Source organism: Scyliorhinus canicula, chromosome 16 (assembly GCF_902713615.1).
Source record: "Scyliorhinus canicula chromosome 16, sScyCan1.1, whole genome shotgun sequence".
In the NCBI taxonomy this organism is placed as follows: Eukaryota; Metazoa; Chordata; class Chondrichthyes; order Carcharhiniformes; family Scyliorhinidae; genus Scyliorhinus; species Scyliorhinus canicula.
The window spans coordinates 132,077,216-132,099,951 of NC_052161.1; the positions used below are offsets into that span (position 1 = coordinate 132,077,216).

At 43.5% G+C, this 22,736-nt stretch overlaps 1 protein-coding gene across 5 annotated transcripts in view; it reads right to left on the reverse strand.

The window, feature by feature from the left end:
* acot7 (acyl-CoA thioesterase 7) overlaps positions 1-22,736 on the reverse strand; it is a 282,705-nt gene that overhangs the window by 234,049 nt on the left and 25,920 nt on the right. For all 5 annotated transcript variants that reach the window (XM_038822345.1, XM_038822342.1, XM_038822341.1 and 2 more), the window contains exon 2: positions 16,176-16,293. In XM_038822345.1, the coding sequence (XP_038678273.1) occupies positions 16,176-16,293 (118 nt within the window). The remainder of the gene's footprint in view (positions 1-16,175; positions 16,294-22,736) is intronic.

Genomic DNA, 22,736 nt, shown 5'->3' on the forward strand with positions numbered 1-22,736 from the left:
GCATTTGCATTTTGCATGAAAGGGTTCCCGACCTGCCAAATGGCTACATGAAGATGGTGGTGGACTAGGAAGGCAGAGGATAATTGTTTTTACAGCAAAAAAAACATTAAATTTGGTCTTTTGTAACCCAGTTCACACTTCCATTGGAAGACGAGAATCCGGCCCCATGCCATCAATTTGTATGGAGAGGCAGTGTGGCATAGTGGAATTGTCACTGGACTAGTAATCCGGAGACCCAGTGTAATGCTCTGGGAGATTTTGGTTTGCATCCCACCACAATAGATGGTGAAATTTGAATTAAAGTCTAATGAAGACCATGAAACCACCTTCTCAAGGGCAATTAGGGATGGGCAATGAATGCTGGCCCAGCCAGTGAAGCTCACGTCCCTCGAATGAATAAAAATACTTGGCCCTTCGTAATTTTAACTTCCTGAAAAGCAATTTTATTGCAAGTCTTTCCTATTGTTTTGGGGGCCTGAGGTTCAATTTGGCGTATGTGTCCGGAGCCGGTGAATTATTGAAAATTTAGACGGGTATAACAACATGGTAAAGCATCAGCAAAGAAAATAATTTAATTTTGAATCAAACATTTTTGCCATTTACTTGGGTATATTTTCACAGATCTGGTAGATGGTGATTTTACAAGTTTACAAAATTAACTTACTAATTTGACTGGCTGGCTCATGTAACATTTTGGCAAGGATTAACATTTTTGATTAAATGTCCATTGTTAACTACCAAGGGTTTCTGATTTGTTCACATTCAGTCAACTTGGGTATTTGATCTGTAATTTAACAAATGCTCATTTCAACCAATCACAAATGTTTGTTCCATAATTTTGCACTGACAGCTATTGGCACAACAACTTTGAAGTTCAATGCGCTTCTATCAAATCAGTGCCAATTCCAAGGAATAAATTTACACCAACACCAATCAGAGGGGCAACAGTATCCCCATGCCAATTCAGAGGCATCATTTTTATATGCAATCCAAATTTAGAAGCTTCAAATCTCCTCTCAATCTTTTCCAAGGAGAACAGTCCCAATTTCTCTGATCTATCAACATAATTGAGGTCCCTGCTCTCTGAAATCATTCCCATAAATCTTTTCTGTACCATCACGAATGCCGTCACATCCTTCCTAAACTGAGACGCCCAGACTGGATGCAGCATTCCAGTTGAGGTTGAACCAGTGTCTTATACAGTTGGTCATAACTTACTTACTTCTGCATTGTTGCTGGTGGACTGAACTGGAGCAAGAGTAGAGGAAGGAAAACTGATAGATCATCTTTCCCAATCTATTTGCAGGTACGGTGTACTTGGTAAAAGGAGATTGTGAACAACTATTGAATGTGAAACTAACAGGAATCATGTAAAACAGCTAATACCTATAGCTTCTTTCTTTTTCTGTGGCATATCAAATGAACATTATGCTAATAAATTAATGGCAACCAATACAATAATTCAGTAAATTATCTGCTGTGTTACTAAGTTAACTGGCCTGGCAATGAGCAATTAATATGAAAGTACCGTGGGGCAGCACGGTAGCATTGTGGATAGCACAATCGCTTAACAGCTCCAGGGTCCCAGGTTCGATTCCGGCTTGGGTCACTGTCTGTGCGAAGTCTGCACATCCTCCCCGTGTGTGCGTAGGTTTCCTCCGGGTGCTCTGGTTTCCTCCCACAGTCCAAAGATGTGCAGGTTAGGTGGATTGGCCATGATAAATTGCCCTTAGTGTCCAAAATTGCCCTTTGTGTTGGGTGGGGTTACTGGGTTATGAGGATAGGGTGGAGGTGTTAACCTTGGGTAGGGTGCTCTTTCCAGGAGCCGGTGCAGACTCGATGGGCCGAAGGCCTCCTTCTGCACTGTAACTTCTATAAATAAATATGGGGCGTGATCTACTGGCCGTGTTGAGCCCGAAAGGCAGCTTGGCACGACATGGGTGGTAGATGCCGGGAGATCACTACTCCGGGATCTACCCGGTTCACCTTGCATCGTGAGATCGAACGCGATCTCACGAGACCTCATGATGTGAACCCCACCCATTGTGGGCGGATCACCTTTTAGCAAATCTGCATATTCGAGTGAGACAGCTCGTCTCACTATAATCTGCACTCCAACGATCTAATCAAGGCATTGGGATCTAACCCCTTTGCCTCGGAGATCACGGCTGAACGCCATTCAGTGCTGGTCCCCGCAAACAGGGACCAGACGGAACGGCACTCTTGGGTGTCTCCCAGGGGATTAGAGGCCCCCACATATTTGCCCTATGGGCAGGGTGCTACCCTGGCACTGCTGGTGCCACCTGGGCACCTTGGCACTGCTGGCCTGGCACCCTGGCAAGGCCATCTGGGTGCCAGCCTGGCACTGTCAAGGTGCCCAGGGAGCAGTGCCAGGATGCCAGTGTCATGATGGCATTTTTCCTCTGACGGGGATAGGCCCTGGGGGTGCCCTCTGTGGGTGCCATTTAAAAACGGAGTCCCGATCTTCTGCACTGAGGTGTTCCTGCGAGCTGAGCTCCTCAGTGCAGAAAGCGGGACAAAGTGTGGCCTCACCAGGGAGTTCCCAAATCTACCTGAAAGGTGCTCTGAACGAGGGGAACACCCGGCTAAATGCACTCTGTATGTACTCTATTCCCATTTGAGTAGATCGTGCCCATGCATTCTGATGGTTCAAATCCTGGTTCTGTAAGTAACACAGATTGTCAGGATGTTTTTCTGCACTTAAGTGTAATCAGCAGGTGAACCTAGACAGAGCAAGAGAGGCAAAATTCCTGGAATCATTTCAGGAACAGTTAAACAATGTGGGAGTTACAGATTTGTTCTGGCTGAATGAGCCAAACAGCCTCCCTCCTCCCTAGATACCGCATGAACAAATGCAAATTATGTGGAAATAACATAATTAATTCAGATTTAGTTTATTAAAGAACTCATTCAGTGAACAGCTCCTTTAAGCCTGCTGGGTTATTTTTTACTATTCACACTGATTTCCAGGTGGTAGAGCACTTGCTTCATTCATTTTGCATTTCAAGTGTCTTATCAGCTGAATCACATGTTCTCTAGTCTGCCCTTTTACTCCTTCTCCAAGTCAATGAGGAATGATGTATGGTCAGCTCCAAAATAAATAGGGTCATCTTTGGAATCCCTAACAATCTCATTCCTACAAACTAGCAATCAACACTCCAGTATAAGCATGTCATAATATGAACTTGCAGTAAATACATTTAAAATGTGGACACAGAAAATTTATTATGATGGCCTCCGCAAATCATGTGACTTTTGGCATTTGGACTACAGACAGTATCAAGTCTCCATCGAATAACTAATTAAATATGGACATAGGTGAGGGTACCTCAGAGCCATCTGCTGAATTTACACATCTCACTGTTTAAGGATGGACCAACATTTAAAAATGAAGGAGTTTCCAGACTGCCTGTCTACATGTTTCATACTGGACAAAAGGAGAAGATCAAAACTCAATGGCCACTATCAACAATGGCCTATTTGTATCACAACGGCCTATCCCATCCAAACTTGACTGGGAGAGCCTCAGAGGTATTAACCTCGTGGTGATGTGATCAAAATTGGTTTCAGGCACTGCACCCTTATTAACCTGGATCAGCAGATCTATCAGAACCATCGACTGTCAGCCAGTCTGAAACTAGACGCAAATCACAAAGAGCCGAAGTACTTAATCTGATCCAGTTTCAAAGTTCACTTTGAACATTCCGCTACAAGAAACCTCACAACTTGCTGACAACTCTGTACATTACAAGACTCTTCACTTCAACTTTAAATCATCGGAACCATTCAACAAACCACAGGCCTGTCACATTAGAGACCAAATATCAAAACCTGAATTAACTATAGTCTGTCGAAGTTCATGATGTTGATCTGTATCCAATCGTTGTTTGTGTGTGTTACATGATGAAACTGAGTGAGAGTGTGGGGTAAGTGTATGAGAATAAATAACATGTTTTATTTTAAACTCATGAAAGTTTGCTATTGAATTATTTAACTTGATGAGTAAGAAAAACACACCTCTTTCCATACAAAACATACCAATTACATAGAGTAAGAGGGAAAATATATTGTGCCTGTCTCCGAGAGAATGAGAAACATGTGCAGCAAGCACTGTGTGCTCAGATTTGGTGAATGAACTGCCTTTCTAATTTTTCATAGTACTGTCAAAGACTGTGAGTGAAATGGAGAAGACAATTATAATAAAAATACTAATCTTTATCAGTGTCACGAGTAGGCTTACATTAACACTGCAATGAAATTACTATGAAAATCCCCTAGTCGCCAAATTCCACCGCCTGTTCAGGTACACAGATGGAGAATTCAGAATGGCCAAATCATCTAACAAGCACGTCTTTCGGGACTTGTGGGAGGACCCAGAGCACACGGAGGAATCCCACGCAGACACGGGGAGAATCTGCAGACTCAAAGTGATCCAAGCCGGGAATCGAACCCGGGTCCCTGGTGCTGTGAAGCAACAGTGCTAACCACTGTGCTATTTGTATGATGCTGGCCAGGAAGCCACATGAATGTATGGAATGAATATTTATCAGAGTATTAGTAGTCAGAAACAAGGTAGTGGGCTTGTAAGAGTAGAGCTTGTACAACATAAGGAACTCTTGACACCTATTGGTTCAGCAATAGTTGACCGTGAACTAATATACCACAGTAAATTAAATCATTCAAGGTACCCAAGAACCAATGGGCAACAAAACGTAGCTCAATGAAAAGAAGTATTGCTCAGGAACATAATAGGACCAGACATGGGTATCATGTGGATGAATCTATCACCACATGCATGACCACTTTCTATTTTTCCAAGTGTTTGACCAAAAGCCATCTCATGTTTCAGCCAATCTAAAAAGCTTTACACAGGCATGAAACTATCAGTTCTAAGAAGGTGAAATGCTTACAAAGTTAGATTTTCAATGGCAGAGGAGAAAATAATTCTTTCATATATTCCCAACCTCAAACAAATAAACTTGTTGCCTTTATTTGTAATTAGTATGTTTCAACATAGTTGCATTTACATAGTAAAACATCCTGAGGCGCTTCACAAGGATGTGACGAAACAAATTTTGACACCAAGCCAGATAAGGAGATTTTAGACAGATGGTAAGAGGTGGGTGTCAAGAGGTGGGTTTTATGGAGTGTCTTAAAGGAACAGTAAGAAGTCTTACAACACCAGGTTACAGTCTAACAGGTTTGTTTCAAACACTAGCTTTCGGAGCCAGGAAACTAAGGTTCGAGACTTTTTCAGTCTCAGAAATGGTCAGAGAGTTCATTGAAAATAATTGAGTTACTCAGGAATAGAGCCGACATCAGAATTTTTTGGGTGAACCCATGGCCCACCATTGTTGTACAATATCTTTGAACTGAATGTATGATGTAGAGGTTTATTGCAACAGACACATGAATGACCAGCTCCCAAAGAGCTAACCGTTTTAATGTGCTATGTTATAAAATCCATGCAAACATATAGTTAATATACAACCAATTCTGAACCTTCTTGAATGAAAATCGCTTATTGTCACGTGTATGCTTCAATGAAGTTACTGTGAAAAGCCCCTAGTCGCCACATTCCGGCGCCTGTCCGGGGAGGCTGGTACAGGAATCGAACCGTGCTGCTGGTCTGCTTGGTCTGCTTTCAAAGCCAGCGATTTAGCCCAGTGAGCTAAACCAGCACAAATCTGTTTGTAATTCAGCAATATTAAACACATAATTGTCAATTTCACTTAAAACTCACAGGGTGATGACAATGGGAAATGAAAAGTTTCTCCCTTGTTGAGTAGTGGCAGTGAGGTTGGAGATGAGGGATTTTGTGAAGGCAAGAGTGAAGGATGATTCATGGCCAATTAGTCTACATCTGACAATACAGTATTTCCCTGTCTGAAACACTTTTTTCTTTGCTTGCAATGGATGCCAAGGATATTTGATCTCGAGGCTGGAGGCTGCACTTTTCGACAGGACTGGGAAACAGAGTGTTATAATATACACCAGGATATCATGGTGCAGACACACACTGATGGACACACACAGGGACCAATCAACATGTACAAACACCGCAGCCAATCATCAGTTAGAATACACACACTATAAAGGCAGAGGGCACCACGGTTCCTGCTCATTCTGGGGGCGGCCTCTCAGTGTAACAATAACTCATCCAGCCCAGCACAGACTTACAACACGTGCTGAGAGAAGCAACTGGTTCGGACAAGGTTTAGGTCTCTAGTTTAAGTTAGCATCATTTAGACCCACAGTCATCGTGTGTTAGTTAGTTAGATATAGTTAATAAAATTGAGTTGAACCTTCATCAGTGTTGGAAGTGTCTGTTCATCTCTCAAGTCTACACTAACCAACACTTCACAGAGGTTGGGGCTGTTTTTGGGAAACTGTCACGCACTTGGATTTTCAGAGGGGTTTCCCCTTAACTGGCATGAAGACAGGTTCCTTGTCTAATTAAGGTGGGCAGGTGGGCTCTTAAAACTGGAGGGCCATTCAGAGATTTGAAGCTTCGGAGCAGCAGCAGCTGAAGTATATAACTGAGAGGGCATATCAACATGGAGGGTGCACCCTCTCAACTGGCCTCTCCTAATGCAGGAGACTGAAGGTTCTGTGGAAAATTCTCAGTTGGTTTTGTAAGGGTCAATGAAAGGGGTCCACATCGAGTTGTAGAGAAAACAAAACTTATTTTATTTAACACGTTAACTATTATTTCCAGCTCCATAATTCCCTACTGGGTCATCTCTAGTCAGTGCCTGACTGGCGGACGCTATTTATAGAAGGCACATGAACTTAGTTAAGGGTCCTCCGCCCTGTTATCGGGGAGTTTGCATTCTACAAGCTCCACGGGTAATGGATCATTTCTACCCCATAAGACCAATGCGGGTTCTACAGGTGACCTGATTTGATTGACCTTGACAAGGTTCCTAACAAGCCAAGACAACTACCCGGCACTGTGAACAGAGTCTAGGAACCTTCCCACTGGTCTGGTCCAGCATTCTCAGGCCCCATCATCCACCATTCCAGACCATTGTGGGGTCCAATAATCCAGCTCTGGGTGTCTTAAATAGAGAGCGTTAAACTGCATAGCATCATTCTCTCCTTGAGGATTACTAAAAGCCTGTTGAAATTAATTTCCAGTAGAGTGAGCATATAAAAGGGTTAAAAAAGCAGACTTGTCACTATCAGAGTATAACCTGCTATCGCCATTGTTCCCTTCACCTTGAACCACAAAATGCTTCACAGCAACATTTCACATCATCATTCCCTGTCCTTCATCTAATTTCCAGGAATCAGCGTGTCCAGCATCACAGCAGGGTAGTATAAGTCTGCTTCCTCATTACGATAAATGTGGACTTTAAAGCTCAGGGCTGAATGTTACAAATTCAGACTTCAACTAAAACTAAAAATAACCGCTGAGCTGACAACATTTTCTGGCCTGTAATGAAACACCTCCTCCACATTCAATAAATTGATTTTCAGTTAGCAGAGAACAATTCCTGGTGATTTTGCCAACATGAATTAACAGCAGATGCACAATTTCCAGTTGAAATCTACATTCAAGCATCTCCATGTTAATTACTGGCATCTCCGTCAGTGGAGTAATCCTTTTACACACCTTTGCACTTGTGAGTTAGAATAGGCTGCAAAGGGATACAGAGAGGTTAAATGAGCGGGCAAGAGCATGCAGATGGAATATAATGTGAGAAAGTGTGAAATTACCCACTTCGGGGGGGAAATGTTGGTATTCAGAGAGATCTGGGTTTAGATGTGCATGAATCACAGACAGTTAACGTGCAGAAAAGCAAACAATTAGGAAGGCAAATAACAAGTTAACCTTGATTAAAAGGGAATTGGAGTACAAGTATAAATAAGTTTTACAACAATTATAATAGGTTCATGTGTAGCGTTTAGTTTCCTTACCCAAGGAAAAATATACTTACCCTAGAGGAAGTGCAGCAAAGGTTCACTAGTCTGGGTCCAGAGATATGGGGATTGTCTGATGGGAAAAGACCGAGTATACAAGATCTATATTTTCTAGAATTTGGAACAATGAGAGGTGACCTCATTAAAACATACATTTTTAAGATGTGGAGATACCGGCGTTGGACTTAAGTGAGGACAGTAAGAAGTCTTACAACACCAGGTTAAAGTCCAACATGTTCGTTTCAAACACTGGCTTTTGGAGCACTGAGGAAGGAGCAGTGCTCCGAAAGCTAGTGTTTGGAATGAACATGTTGGACTTTAACCTGGTGTTGTAAGACTTCTTACTGTTAAGGTGGAGGTCCTTGCTGGGAGGATGTTCCCCTTAACTGGAGAGTCTAGAACCGGGGGTCACAATCTCAAAATAAGAAGTTGGTTATTTAGGAGTGCGATGAAAAAACATTTCTTCATTAAAAGGGTTGAGAATCTTTGGAATTCTGTACCCCTAAGAGTGTGCATATTCAGACCTTGAGTATATTCAAGAGATCAATATTTTTTGGATAATAAGAGAATTAAGCGATCTGGAGATAATGCAGGAAGGTGGAGTTGAGGTAGATGATCAACATGACCTTACTGAATGATGTTTACCGTTATGCTCTAATGTCACAGAAGCAGTATGATTAACGTAGACGATTCAAAATGAAGGAATTGTGATATCTGGATGTCCTAAAATGCTTTGCAATCAATGAATTATTTTTGAATTATTGTAATGTAGGAAATGCATCAGCCAATTTGAGCACAGCAAACTCCCACAAACAGAAAAGTGATAACGGACAAAAAATTTGCTTGTAGTGATGTTGGTTGAAGAATAAATATTAGCGCTGACACAGGGGAGAACTATTGTTTGAATAGTGCAATGGGATCTTCTGCAGCCACCTGAGAGGGTAGATGGGGGCTCAATTTAACGTCTCATTTGGTACCCTCTGACAGTGTTACACTCCCTCAATCCAGCACTGGATTGTCAGCTTAGCTTTTATGCTTGAGACTTGAACCTACAACCTTGTGAGTGAGAGGCCGGAATGCTATCAAGTGGGCCACAGCAGTGCTGAATAAAGAAGATTTTGTCATCCATAACGTGAGGTGGTCCCAACCAGTCTAGTACCAAGATTTTTTATATCCAAAGATTTCTGCATTTTTCATCCCCAGGAACTGTACACTATCCATGATCACATCACCTCAATCACAATGGTGCAGTCGACGTTTGTTGTCAAAAATGAAACAAGAACAAAAGAAGCACTTTAATGAAGGAACTAATAAGACCGCCATGCGGTTAGGAGAACAAACATGCGATGAATGAACTGGCTACTAGCTAGATTTCTGGCAGGAGGTTCAGGACGGTTGTTTCGGTTTGACTGAGAAACAGGGAGTGATTATACACCATTCCTGATGTTTTTCGTGTTTAGTGGGTGTTTTCAATATTACATTGCTGTTTGTGACTGTACTGTTACTTTTACTGATGAACTAATCACAATTAATTGTGATTAGTTAAGCATTCGGTGCTTCTATACTTGCTCATAAACTGCTATGTCTCTCATTTCTTCTCATTCTGATGAAGGATCATTAATCTAAAATGTTACGTGTGATCTAATCGCCACGTCACGTCTCGAGTTCCCTGGCTCATTACACCTCGTGAGATCTAACGGAATCTCTCAAGATGTCGCAATCTGCGTCCCCGCTCACAATGGGTGGGAACCAGATTTGCATATTCAAGTAAGTAGTTAAGCCTCACTTGAATGTATTCCCGCCTCCTGGATCTACCCAGCTTCCGGGATCAAATCCCCTCGCCTCTGAGTCTCCGAGCTGGCGCTGTTTTGCAAAATCATTGCCTATTTACAGATCTATGTACACCTCAGTACTCCACACAAGGTTGTACTGCTGCTTCCCTCCAGAACTTGGTCACTTAATTATGTGACACTTCATCACAGTTACATCAGTATCAGAAGTTCCTGATGCTAGCTCTATACTTGACATGTTCCCCCAACTCTCACACCACTCCTCCCCCCCCCCCCCCATAAAATATTGATCACAACTATATACATACTCCTCTATCTTCCCCCAAAGTCTCAGACTTCAGAGTTGGTCTGTGATGCCTTGGAAAAATGAATTGGGTACTCTAAATTAATTTTTAAAAAATAATTTATCATAGGGTTTATAAATTCACGTCATTTAATGTCAAACCTGCTTCCTGTAAAACATTGAAGACAGCTGTCACTCAACGGTCATTGTTCCTCCCTCCATGAACCACAGATAAAAATGTCATCCTTGTAGCATATTACACCTTCCAAGGTTTGGGACATTGTCCTTTCTATCTCTCAGATACAAAAGCATTTCCAAATAGTAGCCTATTAAAAGAATAATGACCAAATGGGATGATAAAAGTACTTCAACATTCTGGATTCTAAATCGCTGGCTTTTAAAGCAGACCAACGCAGGCCAGCAGCACGGTTCAATTCCCGTACCAGCCTCCCCGAACAGGCACCGGAATTTGACGACTAGGGGCTTTTCACAGTAACTTCATTGAAGCCTACTCGTGACAATAAGCGATTTTCATTTTGTTTCATTCATCTGGAGAGATGACCCCTTGTTGCAACATGTATTCATTCTCGCTCTTGACTTTGTCTAAGAGTTGGTGAGGGATGTTCCTCACTGCGTACTCACTGCTGCCTGGACTGCAGATCAATCTATCTGCTTGCAAGTGCAGTATTCACAATGCTTCGTTCTCAGGTGGGTCTTCAATTTTTTTTCTTCTTGTCCTTTTTCAAGGATTTACAGGTCTTTCAGGTCTGCAGTCTTTGCTTGGGAGTTTTTATGGATCTTTATGCTCTTCCCGCTACCACCATATTTAGTTTTTGAGCTCAGGGTGGAGATGGGGTTTCTTTAGAGTTTGCTTGTAACCCGAAGAATGCTAACATAGGCTGTTATTCATAAAAACGATTGTTTATTTACAGATATATGTACATCTCAGTAATTCTACACAAGGTTGTACCAGTGTTTTCCTAGTACCACCCTCCAGACTTGGGTCACTTAATCATTTGACATTGCATTGTAGTTACATAAGTATCAGGTGCTCATGATGTTAACACTTTACTCTGCAGGTGCCTGACTTTACTTCTCCGTTTAATACACATCAGAGCCTTCATTCTTCCTAATTGGTGAGTTTTTTTATTTAACTTAACTTTCAATGTAAAAGTATAAGAGTATATTTTGAGCCATTATTTCATCACTTCCATAAAAATATTTGAAATAAAATTAAAATATTCTATGTTGAAATTTTGATTGTTAGTTTATGAATGGTTTCTTGCCTGTAGCTGTTAAATATCTTCTGAGAGTTCATAACCACTTAAATAATTTTTAAACAAAATTTTACATTTGGTGAGCAATGTGTTTTACAGTTTAATGACATAATATCAATAGCTAAGACCAGCTTTGAGTAAACCTGTATCTTATTCATTGGCATGTTAATAAGTGTTATTTATATTAAGTGCAGCAATGACACAAAGGGTTCTTTGTGCAATACTTGTCATAATAAAATTTAATGGTCGCTGTTAACTCAATTCATTTCTGTGTGTGGCTCAGCAAAACCTGTTAAAGGGCTCTCCTACCCAAATAATTGCCTAATGGTGCTGTAACCCCAAAAGTGAACATCTACTGTTCTGCCACTTTGATATATCTTTTTTGTCACATCAACCATTCCTGTAACTGTTCTGAGTGAGAGATCCAATTCCAATATCAATAAGTAAACAATTGCAGGGACTTTTATGCTACAGGCCTCCATTAGCACTCAGAATGAGACCGAAACTTCCCAAAACCCATTTCTGTCGGGCCACTATATTCAACCGGCAGAGGTTTTACATCGTTCAATCTGACTGAGACCCAAACCAAGAAGTAATAGGATCCAATGCATCATCCAGAATCCCAAAGCGAATCGATCACTGTGCTCTTCGCCCGAGTAAAAATCTGCTTTTGTGCAAACCACAAATTAAAATTTAACTCTTTTTACCTTCCTCTCTGCTCTTGCAAGTGGTTTCAATGATACCAATGAAAACCACAAAACCTCTACTTTTCCCATATTCAGTCTGATCATTGTTCCTTACGGACTGTTTAAACATAAAAATATTATGGATAATGATTTTGTAAACATAGAATATGCTGCAGTATAGGTGTTTTTTAATTAATTCATAGGATGCAGAATCGCTGGCGAGGCCACCATTTATTGACCATCTCCTATTGCCCTTGAAAAGATGGTGGTAAGCCGTCTTTTTGACTCCCATGTAGGTATCCACTGTTTGGAAGGGAGTTCCAGGATTTTGGCCTTGCGGCAGTGAAGGAATAGCGATAAAGCTCCAGTTCAGGGTGGTGTGTGGTTTGAAGGGGAACCTGTAAGCGCTATCTTCCCATGCATCAGCAGACCTTGTTGTTCTAGGTGGTAAAGATCATGGATTTGGAAAGTGCTGTTGAAAGACCTTTGGTGAGTTGCTGTGGTGCACCTTGCTGATCATGCACCCTGCTGCGACTGTCCGTCAGAAAACGAGTTATTCTTTGCAGAATTCCCAGCCTCTGACCTGTTCTTGTCGCTACAGTATTTATATGGCAGGTCCATTTCAGTTTCTGGTCAGTGGTAACCCCCAGGATGTTGCAAGATTAGAATAATATGTTTAATGAATAATATGTTTATACATATATTACAACGTTCCCATGGAATAATATGTGTATCTAATAACACCAGAGATTTAGCAAAAGATCCTCAAGTATTAGCACTATTTTATTACAAAAAAGGAGTTGTCCTGCTGTATTTATTGTCCCAATTTCAGGTCTCAATCTTAAGTATTTATAGGGCGATAAAAATTCAATTCTGAAAAAGAGGATTTTTATTATTTAAAATATTATTACTACACCACAGCACCATAATCGGTGAGTGTAATTTTACTTGGTAAGTAAACTGTACATGTATCAGTCTGCCACCACTGGTCCTGCAACAGCATTACAGGATTGGGGATGAATCAATGCAATGTTCTTCCTGCACCCTCACAATGTCAACAGAAGCAGTGCAGTGCTGTCCTACACTCTAACTAACATTAGCTTGGCTTTATAAATAGAAATAAATACATTTAGGAAGAACAAGAGAGATCGAATCAGCAAATGAGAAAATTTCACAACTACAGTGAGTTAACAACTCCCAATGGCTTTTAGACCAATTTAGTCTTTCTTTGGTTGGTCTGAAATTTTATCTTTGAACCGCCTGAGACATTAGAGTTCACTTCCTTCCCCATTTCATAGCCAAACACCAGTGCACTGCCATGTCCAAACATTGAAAAATAGCTAAAAGCAAATTACTGCGGATGCTGGAATCTGAAACAAAAACAGAGTTAGGGGCTGGTTTAGCACAGTGGGCTAAACATCCGTACTGGCCTCCCCGAACAGGCGCCTGAATGTGGTGACTAGGGGCTTTTCACAGTAGCTTCATTGAAGCTAACTTGTGACAACAAGTGATTATTATTAAAATACTGGGCAATCTCAGCAGATCTGACAGCATCTGTGGAGAGAGAAGGGAGCTGACGTTTCGAGTCTGGATGACTCTTCGTCAAAGAAGTGAAGGGAACAGATTTGAGGATCAACCAAAGATATGGTCAAAGATATCGGGCGGGATTCTTCATTCCGCCTCACCCGTTTTCCGATGCATGCATCCCCGCTGGCAGCGGGATTCTCCGTCCCGGCAGCCAGCCAATGGGGTTTCCCATTGTGGGCACCCCTATGTCATCGGGAAATACGCGGTGTGAGTACGCTGCCAGTGAAGCGGAAGATCCCGCCGAAAGGGAATGCAGACGCTGGGTTTCCGGAGTTATTTTTCCCCCACAACCCAAAGAAGTACAGGGTAGGTGGACTGGCCACGCTAAACATTGCCCCTAAATTTAAAAAAAAATAACAATTGGTTACTCTAGATATTTTTTTTAAAGGAGAAAAGTGATGTAAACAATGCAGAATTGAGATGGTTGAAGCCCTCGCATATTCATTCAGAATCATCAATAGAATTTCATGATTGTGACCAGTGGAATGAAATATGATGAGCACTGGATTGAAGGCATAAAAACCAAAATCCATTAAAGCAACTTGAATTTAATAGTTTAGAAAGCTCAGGGCATAGTGCCCCGTAATTTACACACCCAAGTATAACATGTGACCAGGCAAACAGCTAGAACCCAACTGTGCTTTGTAAACAAGATGAACCACTAATTCTGTCCTAAAGAGTTGACAGGATCATGCTGGCTGAGCAAACTGTGGTTTCCAATGATACTTATTTGCTCATTGAAATTACTCTATTTTCCCCATTTCCCATTTTGTAGAATTCCTCCTCAGCAACAAACCAAATGAGAACTGATTCCCACCCACCTTCTGGGCCTCTGCCGCACACCAGAATATCAGTGACACAGACTTTGGTCACGCTTGCTTCCTGCCAAGCCATTTTAAAACTGTGAAAACCAGGAAAAATGTTGAGTAGTCCATCACAGCAGCTTGGTTCAGTGAGTGGTGGTCATGTCTCCGATACGAAGGTTGCGTGTTCAAGACCCAAAGTGAGGACCAGAACACGGTGGGCGGAATTCTCCGCTCCCGGGAAAAATCGGGAGGGCCGTCGTGAACTCGGCCGAGTTTCACGACGGCCTCGGAGGCCGCTCCTCGCCCCCTATTCTCCCCTCCCGGCAGGGCTAGGAGCGGCGCTCTGTAACTCTCGGCCGTGGGGGTGTCGCACCAAGAATGACGTGGCCAGCGCGCCTAATGACGTCAGCCGCGCATGCGCAGGTTGACCAGCTCCAACCCGCGCATGCGCGGCTGACATAATGAGGCTGACGGCATAAACCCGCGCATGCGCGATGGCGTCTTTCCCCTCAGCCGCCCAGCAAGACATGGCGGCTTGATCTTGCGGGGTGGCGGAGGGGAAATAGTGCGTCCGATTTGGACGCCGGCCCGACGATCGGTGGGCACCAATCACGGGCCTGTCCCCTCCCGAGCACAGTCGTGGTGCTCTTTCCTTGCTAGGCCACCTACAAGCCCCAAACGGGCTTCTCACTCCCATTTCACGACGGCAGCAACCAGGTGTGTTTGCCGCTGTCGTGAAACGGCCGCGAACGGCAGGCCGCTCGGCCCATCCAGGTCGGAGAATCGCCGTTCGCCGTGAAAAACGGCGAGCGCCGATTCTTCCGAGCGAGGGGGAGGGGGGGAAGAATTGCGGGGGGCGCCAGGGGGGCGTGAAATTTATCGGGGGGCCCTCCCGTGATTCTCCCACCCGGCGTGGGGATCGGAGAATCGCGCCCGATATCTATGGTGACAAATCATCCATGCAGTGCTCAAGGACTGATGCTGACCTTACACAGGACGTTAAACCGAGAACTTGAGTGCATGTTCTGGCAGTCAAGTGAACGTTAAAGTTCCCAGTGTTTGAAGAAGGGCAAAGAGTTCTCCAACGACCATGACAATATTTTTCACTTGGCCAGTCATTCATCTCATTTCAGTTTCTGACACAACGCTAAACACAAAATGACATGTGTTTGTTTACGAATCAACACTTCCTATACAAATTAAATGCGCTGATATCTTTCTGAGGTGCACTAAGGGTGCAGTGCAAATACAAGCTTGTTCTCACAATACCCCTCATTACCTCAATATATCCATTTGTTAGGAACACTAACAAGAGAGAGGAGAGCAAACCACTTTACCAGGCTGCAGCTGCTGCTCGTAACAAATAAACCTCACTTTAAAATGATCTGGCTGCCTTGCCACATGGTGCAAGATCACAGCTCGGAACTGGTTAAACCTGTGGATCTCAGCACAGAAATAACAGTTCAATGCAATCTGAATGCTCATTACACAGAGTACAACACCCATCATTTTGCACCCTCTTCTATAAACCCAAGTTCTTGTACTTGACAGAAACCAATATCTGGCAGTACTGCATTTAGCGGAAAGCCAGTTATTTCAACCCTGGCATTCGCAACCAAATTATGAGATTCCTTATTGCTCCTTTTCCCCCCACATACATGTCACTGGTGAACATTGCATATTGATAGTCAGTGTTCAAGGGGTCACCACCAGCTTCTCTCCGCTTGTCAAGACAAATCAATGTCAACAAAGCTCTGGATGCTCTGGTAATTTATGTACTATGACTGATCAAAACTCACGTCATTCTGCCTGTTGCAGTGCCTGGTACTAATGATGATTCCAGCCTCTTCTATCATTTTCAATATTGTACCTCCATGGACATTGCCTGCGATGTTGGCATCATCGGGACGCATGATCCTGCAATTGTTAAAAATAAATTGAGAGGGTTACATCTCCAGAGCCATGAACGGCCAAAGAATAAAGTCAGAACTTATGAAGAATTTAAATATTTTCAAAATATGCTGGAAATACAAAGTAGGCCAGGGCCCCAAACACACATCAAATATGAGGCCACAATTAACATGTATTACTTCTAATCTTATATACTGCATTCACTGCTCAAGGCAAGCACAGTAACACAGAAGGGCAGCATGGGTAGCACAGTGGTTAGCACAGCTGCTACACAGCTCCAGGGTCCCAGGTTCGATTCCCGGCTTGGGTCAATGTCTGTGCGGAGTCTGCACATTCTCCCATGTCTCCGTGGGTTTCCTCCGGTACTCCAGTTTCCTCCCCCAGTCGAAAGATGAGCAGGTTAGGTGGATTGGCCATGATAAATTGCCCTTCGTATTCAAAAAAAGGTTAGGTGGGGTTACTGGGATATGGTGGAGGCCTGGGCTTGGGTGCTCCTTCCAAGAGCCGGTGCAGACTCAAATGAGCCGAATGGCCTCCTTCTGCACTGTAAATTCTATGATTCTAGTGCAATCTTTGCTCCACTACGGAGGCCAACTGTTGATTAGGCGAGTCTCTTCTTTGCTGGAGCAAAATTACTCAGGCTCCGAATTGCTAAATTTGCGGAGGACAAAATGATAAAAAGGGAAGTAAGTTGTGAATAGGATATAAGGAATGTGCAAATGGATATAGGTAGGTTAAGTGAGTGGGTAAAAATTTGGCAGATGGAGTAAAATGTGAACTTGCCACTTTGACAGGAAGAATAAAAAGCAGTATATTATTTAAATGGAGAGAGATTGCAGAACTTACATTACAGAGGGATCTGGGTGTTCTGGTACATGAATCAAAACATTTTAATATGCAGATACAGCAAGTGATTAGGAAGGCACATGGGATGTTATCATTTAACTCAAGACAAATGGGATATAAAAGTAGGGATGTTTTGACACAAGGCATTGGGGAGACCACATCTGAAGTATGCATACAGTTTTGATCTCCTTATTTAAGAAAGGATGTAAATCCATTAGAAGTAGTTCAGTGAAGATTTACTCGACTGATACCTGGGATGGGGGGGAATTATTTTATGAGGAAAGGTTGGATGGGCCAGGCCTGCATCCATTGGAGTTTAGAAGATTGAGAGGTGCCTGAGGGGCTTGATAGTTTGGATGCTGAAACAATGTTTCCCTCAAGGAGCTGAATGGCCTACTTCTGCTTTTAATTCATATGCTCGCACAAATGTTAATAATTCCAGCCAACATTTTATTCCAGGATCACGCTCAGGAATGCCGCTACATTCCAAACCACAGACATAAGAATGCCACTTGGCCCAACGAGCCTGCACCAGCTCTATGAAAGATCTATTCACTTCATTCCATTCCCTTGCTCTTTTGCCACAGCACTCCAATTTGTTCCTTCATTACAAGAGAAAACAAAACAGGAGCAATAATTCTATTAAGTAGCCATATCTTAATGAGCTATTTCATTGTTACATGGAGGCTGGAAAGTCTGAAAAGCCGAAGGAACAGCATTGTAACTAGATCTGACCATATCCCACAGCTGGCCAGGCCATAAATGGACCCAAAGGGAGAAACAGCAAGTCGGCTGAGAGCTGTAAGCAGGGGGAAGGGGCTACACATATCCCATTGGCTGCATTGTGTGCAATCATTTTGGTAGACCTGATCTGAGGAGTCATAGATCCATTGAGGTTTACAGCATGAAAACAGGCCCTTCGGCCCAACCTGTCCATGCCACCCAGTTTTTACCACTATGTTAGTCCCAATTTCCCGCATTTAGCCCATAACCCTCAACACCCAGCTTTTCCATATAACTGTCTAAATGCTTTTTACAAAACAAAATTGTACCCACCTCGACTACTGCCTCTGGTAGCTCGTTTCAGACACTCCTCACCCTCTGTATGAAAAGAATTGCCCCTCTGGACCCTTTTGTATCTCTCCTCTCTTACCTTAAACCTATGGCCTCTAGTTTTAGACTCACCTAGCTTTGGGAAAAGATGTTGACTATCTGCTTTATCTATGCCCCTCATTATTTTATAGATCTCTATAAAATCACCCCTGAGCCTCCTACGCACCAGGGAAAAAAGACCCGGCCTATCCAGCCTCGTAAATCGTTTCTGCACTCTTTCCAGTTTAAGGACAGATGTCAGAGGCAGTTTCTTTACTCAGAGAGTAGTAGGGGTGTGGAACGCCCTGCCTGCAACAGTAGTAGACTCGCCAAATTTAAGGGCATTTAAGTGGTCACTGGATAGACATATGGATGAAAATGGAATAGTGTAGGTCAGATAGGCTTCAGATGGTTTCACGGGTCGGTGCAACATCGAGGGTCGAAGGGCCCGTACTGCGCTGTAATGTTCTATAATATCCTTTCTATAATAGGGTAACCAGAACTGTTCGGCTGCAATTGTTTAACTTGATGTAGAGCTTGACTTTGCGTCTTGTAGCACAGTGAGCAGCATCTCTGCTTTTGAGCCAACAGGTCCAGGTTCAAGCCCCACTCCTGGACTTGATGGTCACAGAGATGTGTTGATAATGTGACCAAACAGGTTGCGTATCAACTTATAAATTCTTCCAATGCATAGCAATGGCAGGCAATGAGAGCGAGAGAGTTTCTTCGACAGCCATGTGATGTGTTGGGAAAGTAAAGGTAGGTTTAAGGGATTTATATTTGTATTGGTAAACATTAAAAATGTATAGTTTTAAGTGGGGTTCAGTTTAGTGTTTCTGTGCCTGAAAGGGTATAACCTATATTTAGATTCATGCTGGACAAAGGTGTTTCTATGTGTGGGGGCTTGTTTCGATTCCAGCTGTGATTCTATTGTGCTTTGAAGGGTTATGGCATGAAGAATAAGTGAAAGGCATAAGCATGTGGGTATTGCTTAGCAACTGGGACCTTGTAGAGAAGCCTTTAAGTTTTAGTTAGCTAATTTGTGGACAGTTGAAGAAAGGTAGTGAGAGAAGGCAGCTCTCACAGCTCTGCGAGAAGCTAAAGAGTGAACACATCTCTCACCCTTGCTGGAAAAAAAGCCATATTGTGGAGAAATGGTTAAGAGACCAGATGCCGGAAATCTAAAGGCCAGCTAGTTAAGGAAACTAGAGAATTGAAGAGAAGTTTCCGAGAAGTCTGGAGGTAACGGAACAGAGGAAACTGGGAAACAGAACAGGTTACTGTTCAGTAAAGTCACAGAGAGTTGAAGGGGCATATTGGACTGTGAAAGGCCAGAAAGATATCTGCAGTACTGCTACAGTTTGTGAGAAATTACTACAGTTTCGGAGACATTACTCAAATTATTTGCGGAAATCTATGGCTAGACCACGGAGTTTATGTAAAAACCTTACGATAAAGGAAACCTGAAGGGGTAGGTGTAAAACCTGAAAGTGAAACCTTGGTGGAAGAGCATAATTTAAAAGACAATTTGAAAGTGCGACTTTTGAAAGTGGAATCTGAAATCCCTCATGTGGAAACCAGAGTTCAGTGAGACAAGGATACTCCCTGTACACACACGACTGCATGGCAAAATTTGGTTCCAACTCCATCTCCAAGTTTGCTGATGATACGGCTATAGTGGGCCCGCTCTCGAATAACGACGACTCAGAATACAGGAGGGAGATAGAGAACCTAGTGGAGTGGTGCAGCAAAAACAATGGGCGCGATTCTCCGCTACCCACGACGGGTCGGAGAATAGCGGGAGGGCCTTCCCGACATTTTTCCCGACCTCCCGCTATTCCCCCCCCCCCCCCCACGGCCGCCCCACGACACGAATCGCTGCTCGCCGTTTTTTACGGCGAACAGCGATTCTCCCCAGGCCGATGGGCCGAGTTCCCAGGCCTTTACGGCCGTTTTCACAAACGCAAACACACCTGCTCTCACCGTTCGTGAAAACGGCCGCAAAGTGCCGTCCCGGACAACCATGGCACCGATTGGCACGGGCCTGCAATCGGTGGGCACCGATCGCGGGCAGCGGGTCCGATACCCGCGCACTATTTGTTCCTCCGCCGCCCCGCAGGATCAGTCTGCGGGGCGGCTGAGGGGCATGACGGCCCGCGCATGCGCGGGTTTGACGCATATGCGCGATGACGTCATCCGCGCATGCGCGGGTTGGAGCCGTCCAACCCACGCATGCGCAGCTGATGTCATCGTGCGCGTCAGCCGCCGTGACACTTGGCGCGCGGGCTTAGCGACGGTCGCTAAGCCCACGATGCCATGCTTCACGGGGCCGCGCTGCTAGCCCCGCCCAGGGGGGGAGAATCGGGTCCCGGGAGGGGGCGCGGAGACTGCCGTGAAACACGGCCAGTTTCACAGCAGCCTTTACGACTCACCGCATTTGCGGAGAATCACGCCCAATCTATCCCTCAATGTCTGCAAAACTAAAGAGCTGGTCATTGATTTCAGGAAGCAAAGTACTGTTCACACCCCTGTCAGCATCAACGGGGCCAAGGTGGAGATGGTTAGCAGCTTCAAATTCCCAGGTGTGCACATCAACAAAAATCTGTCCTGGTTCCCCCACATCGATGCGCCCACCAAGAAAGCACAACAGCGCCTATACTTCCTCAGGAAACTAAGGAAATTCGGCATGTCCACATTAACTCTTACCAACTTTTACTGATGCATCATAGAACACATCCTATCTGGCTGCATCACAGCCTGATATGGCAACTGCTCGGCCCAGGACCGCAAGAAACTTCAGAGAGTTGTGAGCACAGCCCAGTTCATCACACGCACCCGCCTCCAATCCATTTTCTCTATTTACACCTCCCGCTGCCTTGGGAAAGCGGGCAGCATAATCAAAGACCCCCTCCCACCTGGCTTATTCACTGCTTCATCCATCAGGCAGGAGATACAAAAGTCTGAGAACACGCATGAACAGGCTCAAAAACAGCTTCTTCCCCGCTATTACCAGACTCCTAAACGACCCTCTTATGACCTGAACACTACACCCATGTATGCTTCACCCGATTCCGGTGTTATGTAGTCACGTTGTGTACCTTGTGTTCCCCTATTATGTATTTTATTTTATTTTCATGTACTTAATGATCTGTTGAGCTGCTCGCAGAAAACTACTTTTCACTGAACCTCGGTACACGTGACAATAAACAAAATCCATACATAAAATTCATAAGAATCATCTGGGGGGGGGTATTTTGAGGAGAAATTCGCAAACATTCACTTGGGTTTAGAGAGGAGTGCAACTTACCACAGTTATCTTCTGTGTTTAAAAGGGATTTATTGTGTTAATGAGACCATTGTAGCTTAAGATGTACTTTGTAATCAATGTTTATCTTTAAATCTGTTTAGAAGATTGAGAGGTGCATGTATTTGTTAAGATAAGGGGGAGTAAAGGTCTATTGTATCATAATCCAATTTTTTCATGCTCAATAAATTTTTTTTCTTGTCATGAAAACTAATTAGAGGTCCTGTGACTCTGTTCCTCCACATTTTAATTACTTTAAACCTTACGGTCTTTTGAGCCAGGTTTCCATTCTGGAATCTTACTGTCCAGTTATTACATCAACTGGTATTGTAACAAATGGAAAGAAATTGGAGCCCCCGACCATCACTATCCATAGCTCCAAGCTACAACATATATGTAAAAGTATATGATGCCACAGCAACTTGGATTTCTTGGGGAGCCATTTGGCTCAGTTTGCTGTGCAGCTGACATGAATCAGTTTGATGCCAACAGCACACAGTTCTATCCGGTTCCAACTGGGATGGATTTGGGGTCTTCCTCCTTGTCCAACCCATGGTGGAGAAGATAGCACTGTGGGTTTGTCCTGCCTTTGGGCAAAGAACTGCAGAGGAAGAAGACTTAATTTCTCACCCCCTTGTCCTAGACCTATCTATAGCAATGACCTTTCAGTGGTTTACAGCATTGCTGAAAGTGGGACTCAAGTAAAATGTCAACTGGGATGTAAATCCAACAAAAACTTGAACTTGGAACGCAGCATTTCAACTGAAACCATTGTTCCTTTTTGTATTTTTATGATCTGTGATTAAAGACAACGGAAGTACAAAGCCACTTCCTGTTGCAAATTTATACTAGACACTCCAAAAAAGTCTGTCTCTTCAAAATCCTTGTGAATGAAAAAAACTTACATTTCTATGGCATATTTCATGTCTTCAGACTGAATAATCACAGTTTTTCCTTCATGTCCTACAAGTTTCCCTGGGCCTTTCCACTCCCTTTGCACCCCTCTCGCATAATGCACCAGATAACCTGAACTAAACTCTAGCTCGGTTCACAATGCTCGTTTAATTCTCTCTGAAACCTCAGCCTTGATGACAGCTTTCCTGCCTGCATGGCAGGCACTTAAGTGAGCAGAAAAATTGAGCTAATGGTCATTCCTTCAAGAGCAGGAAGAGCATCCAATCGCACTGAAGGCAACTTTCGATTCCTA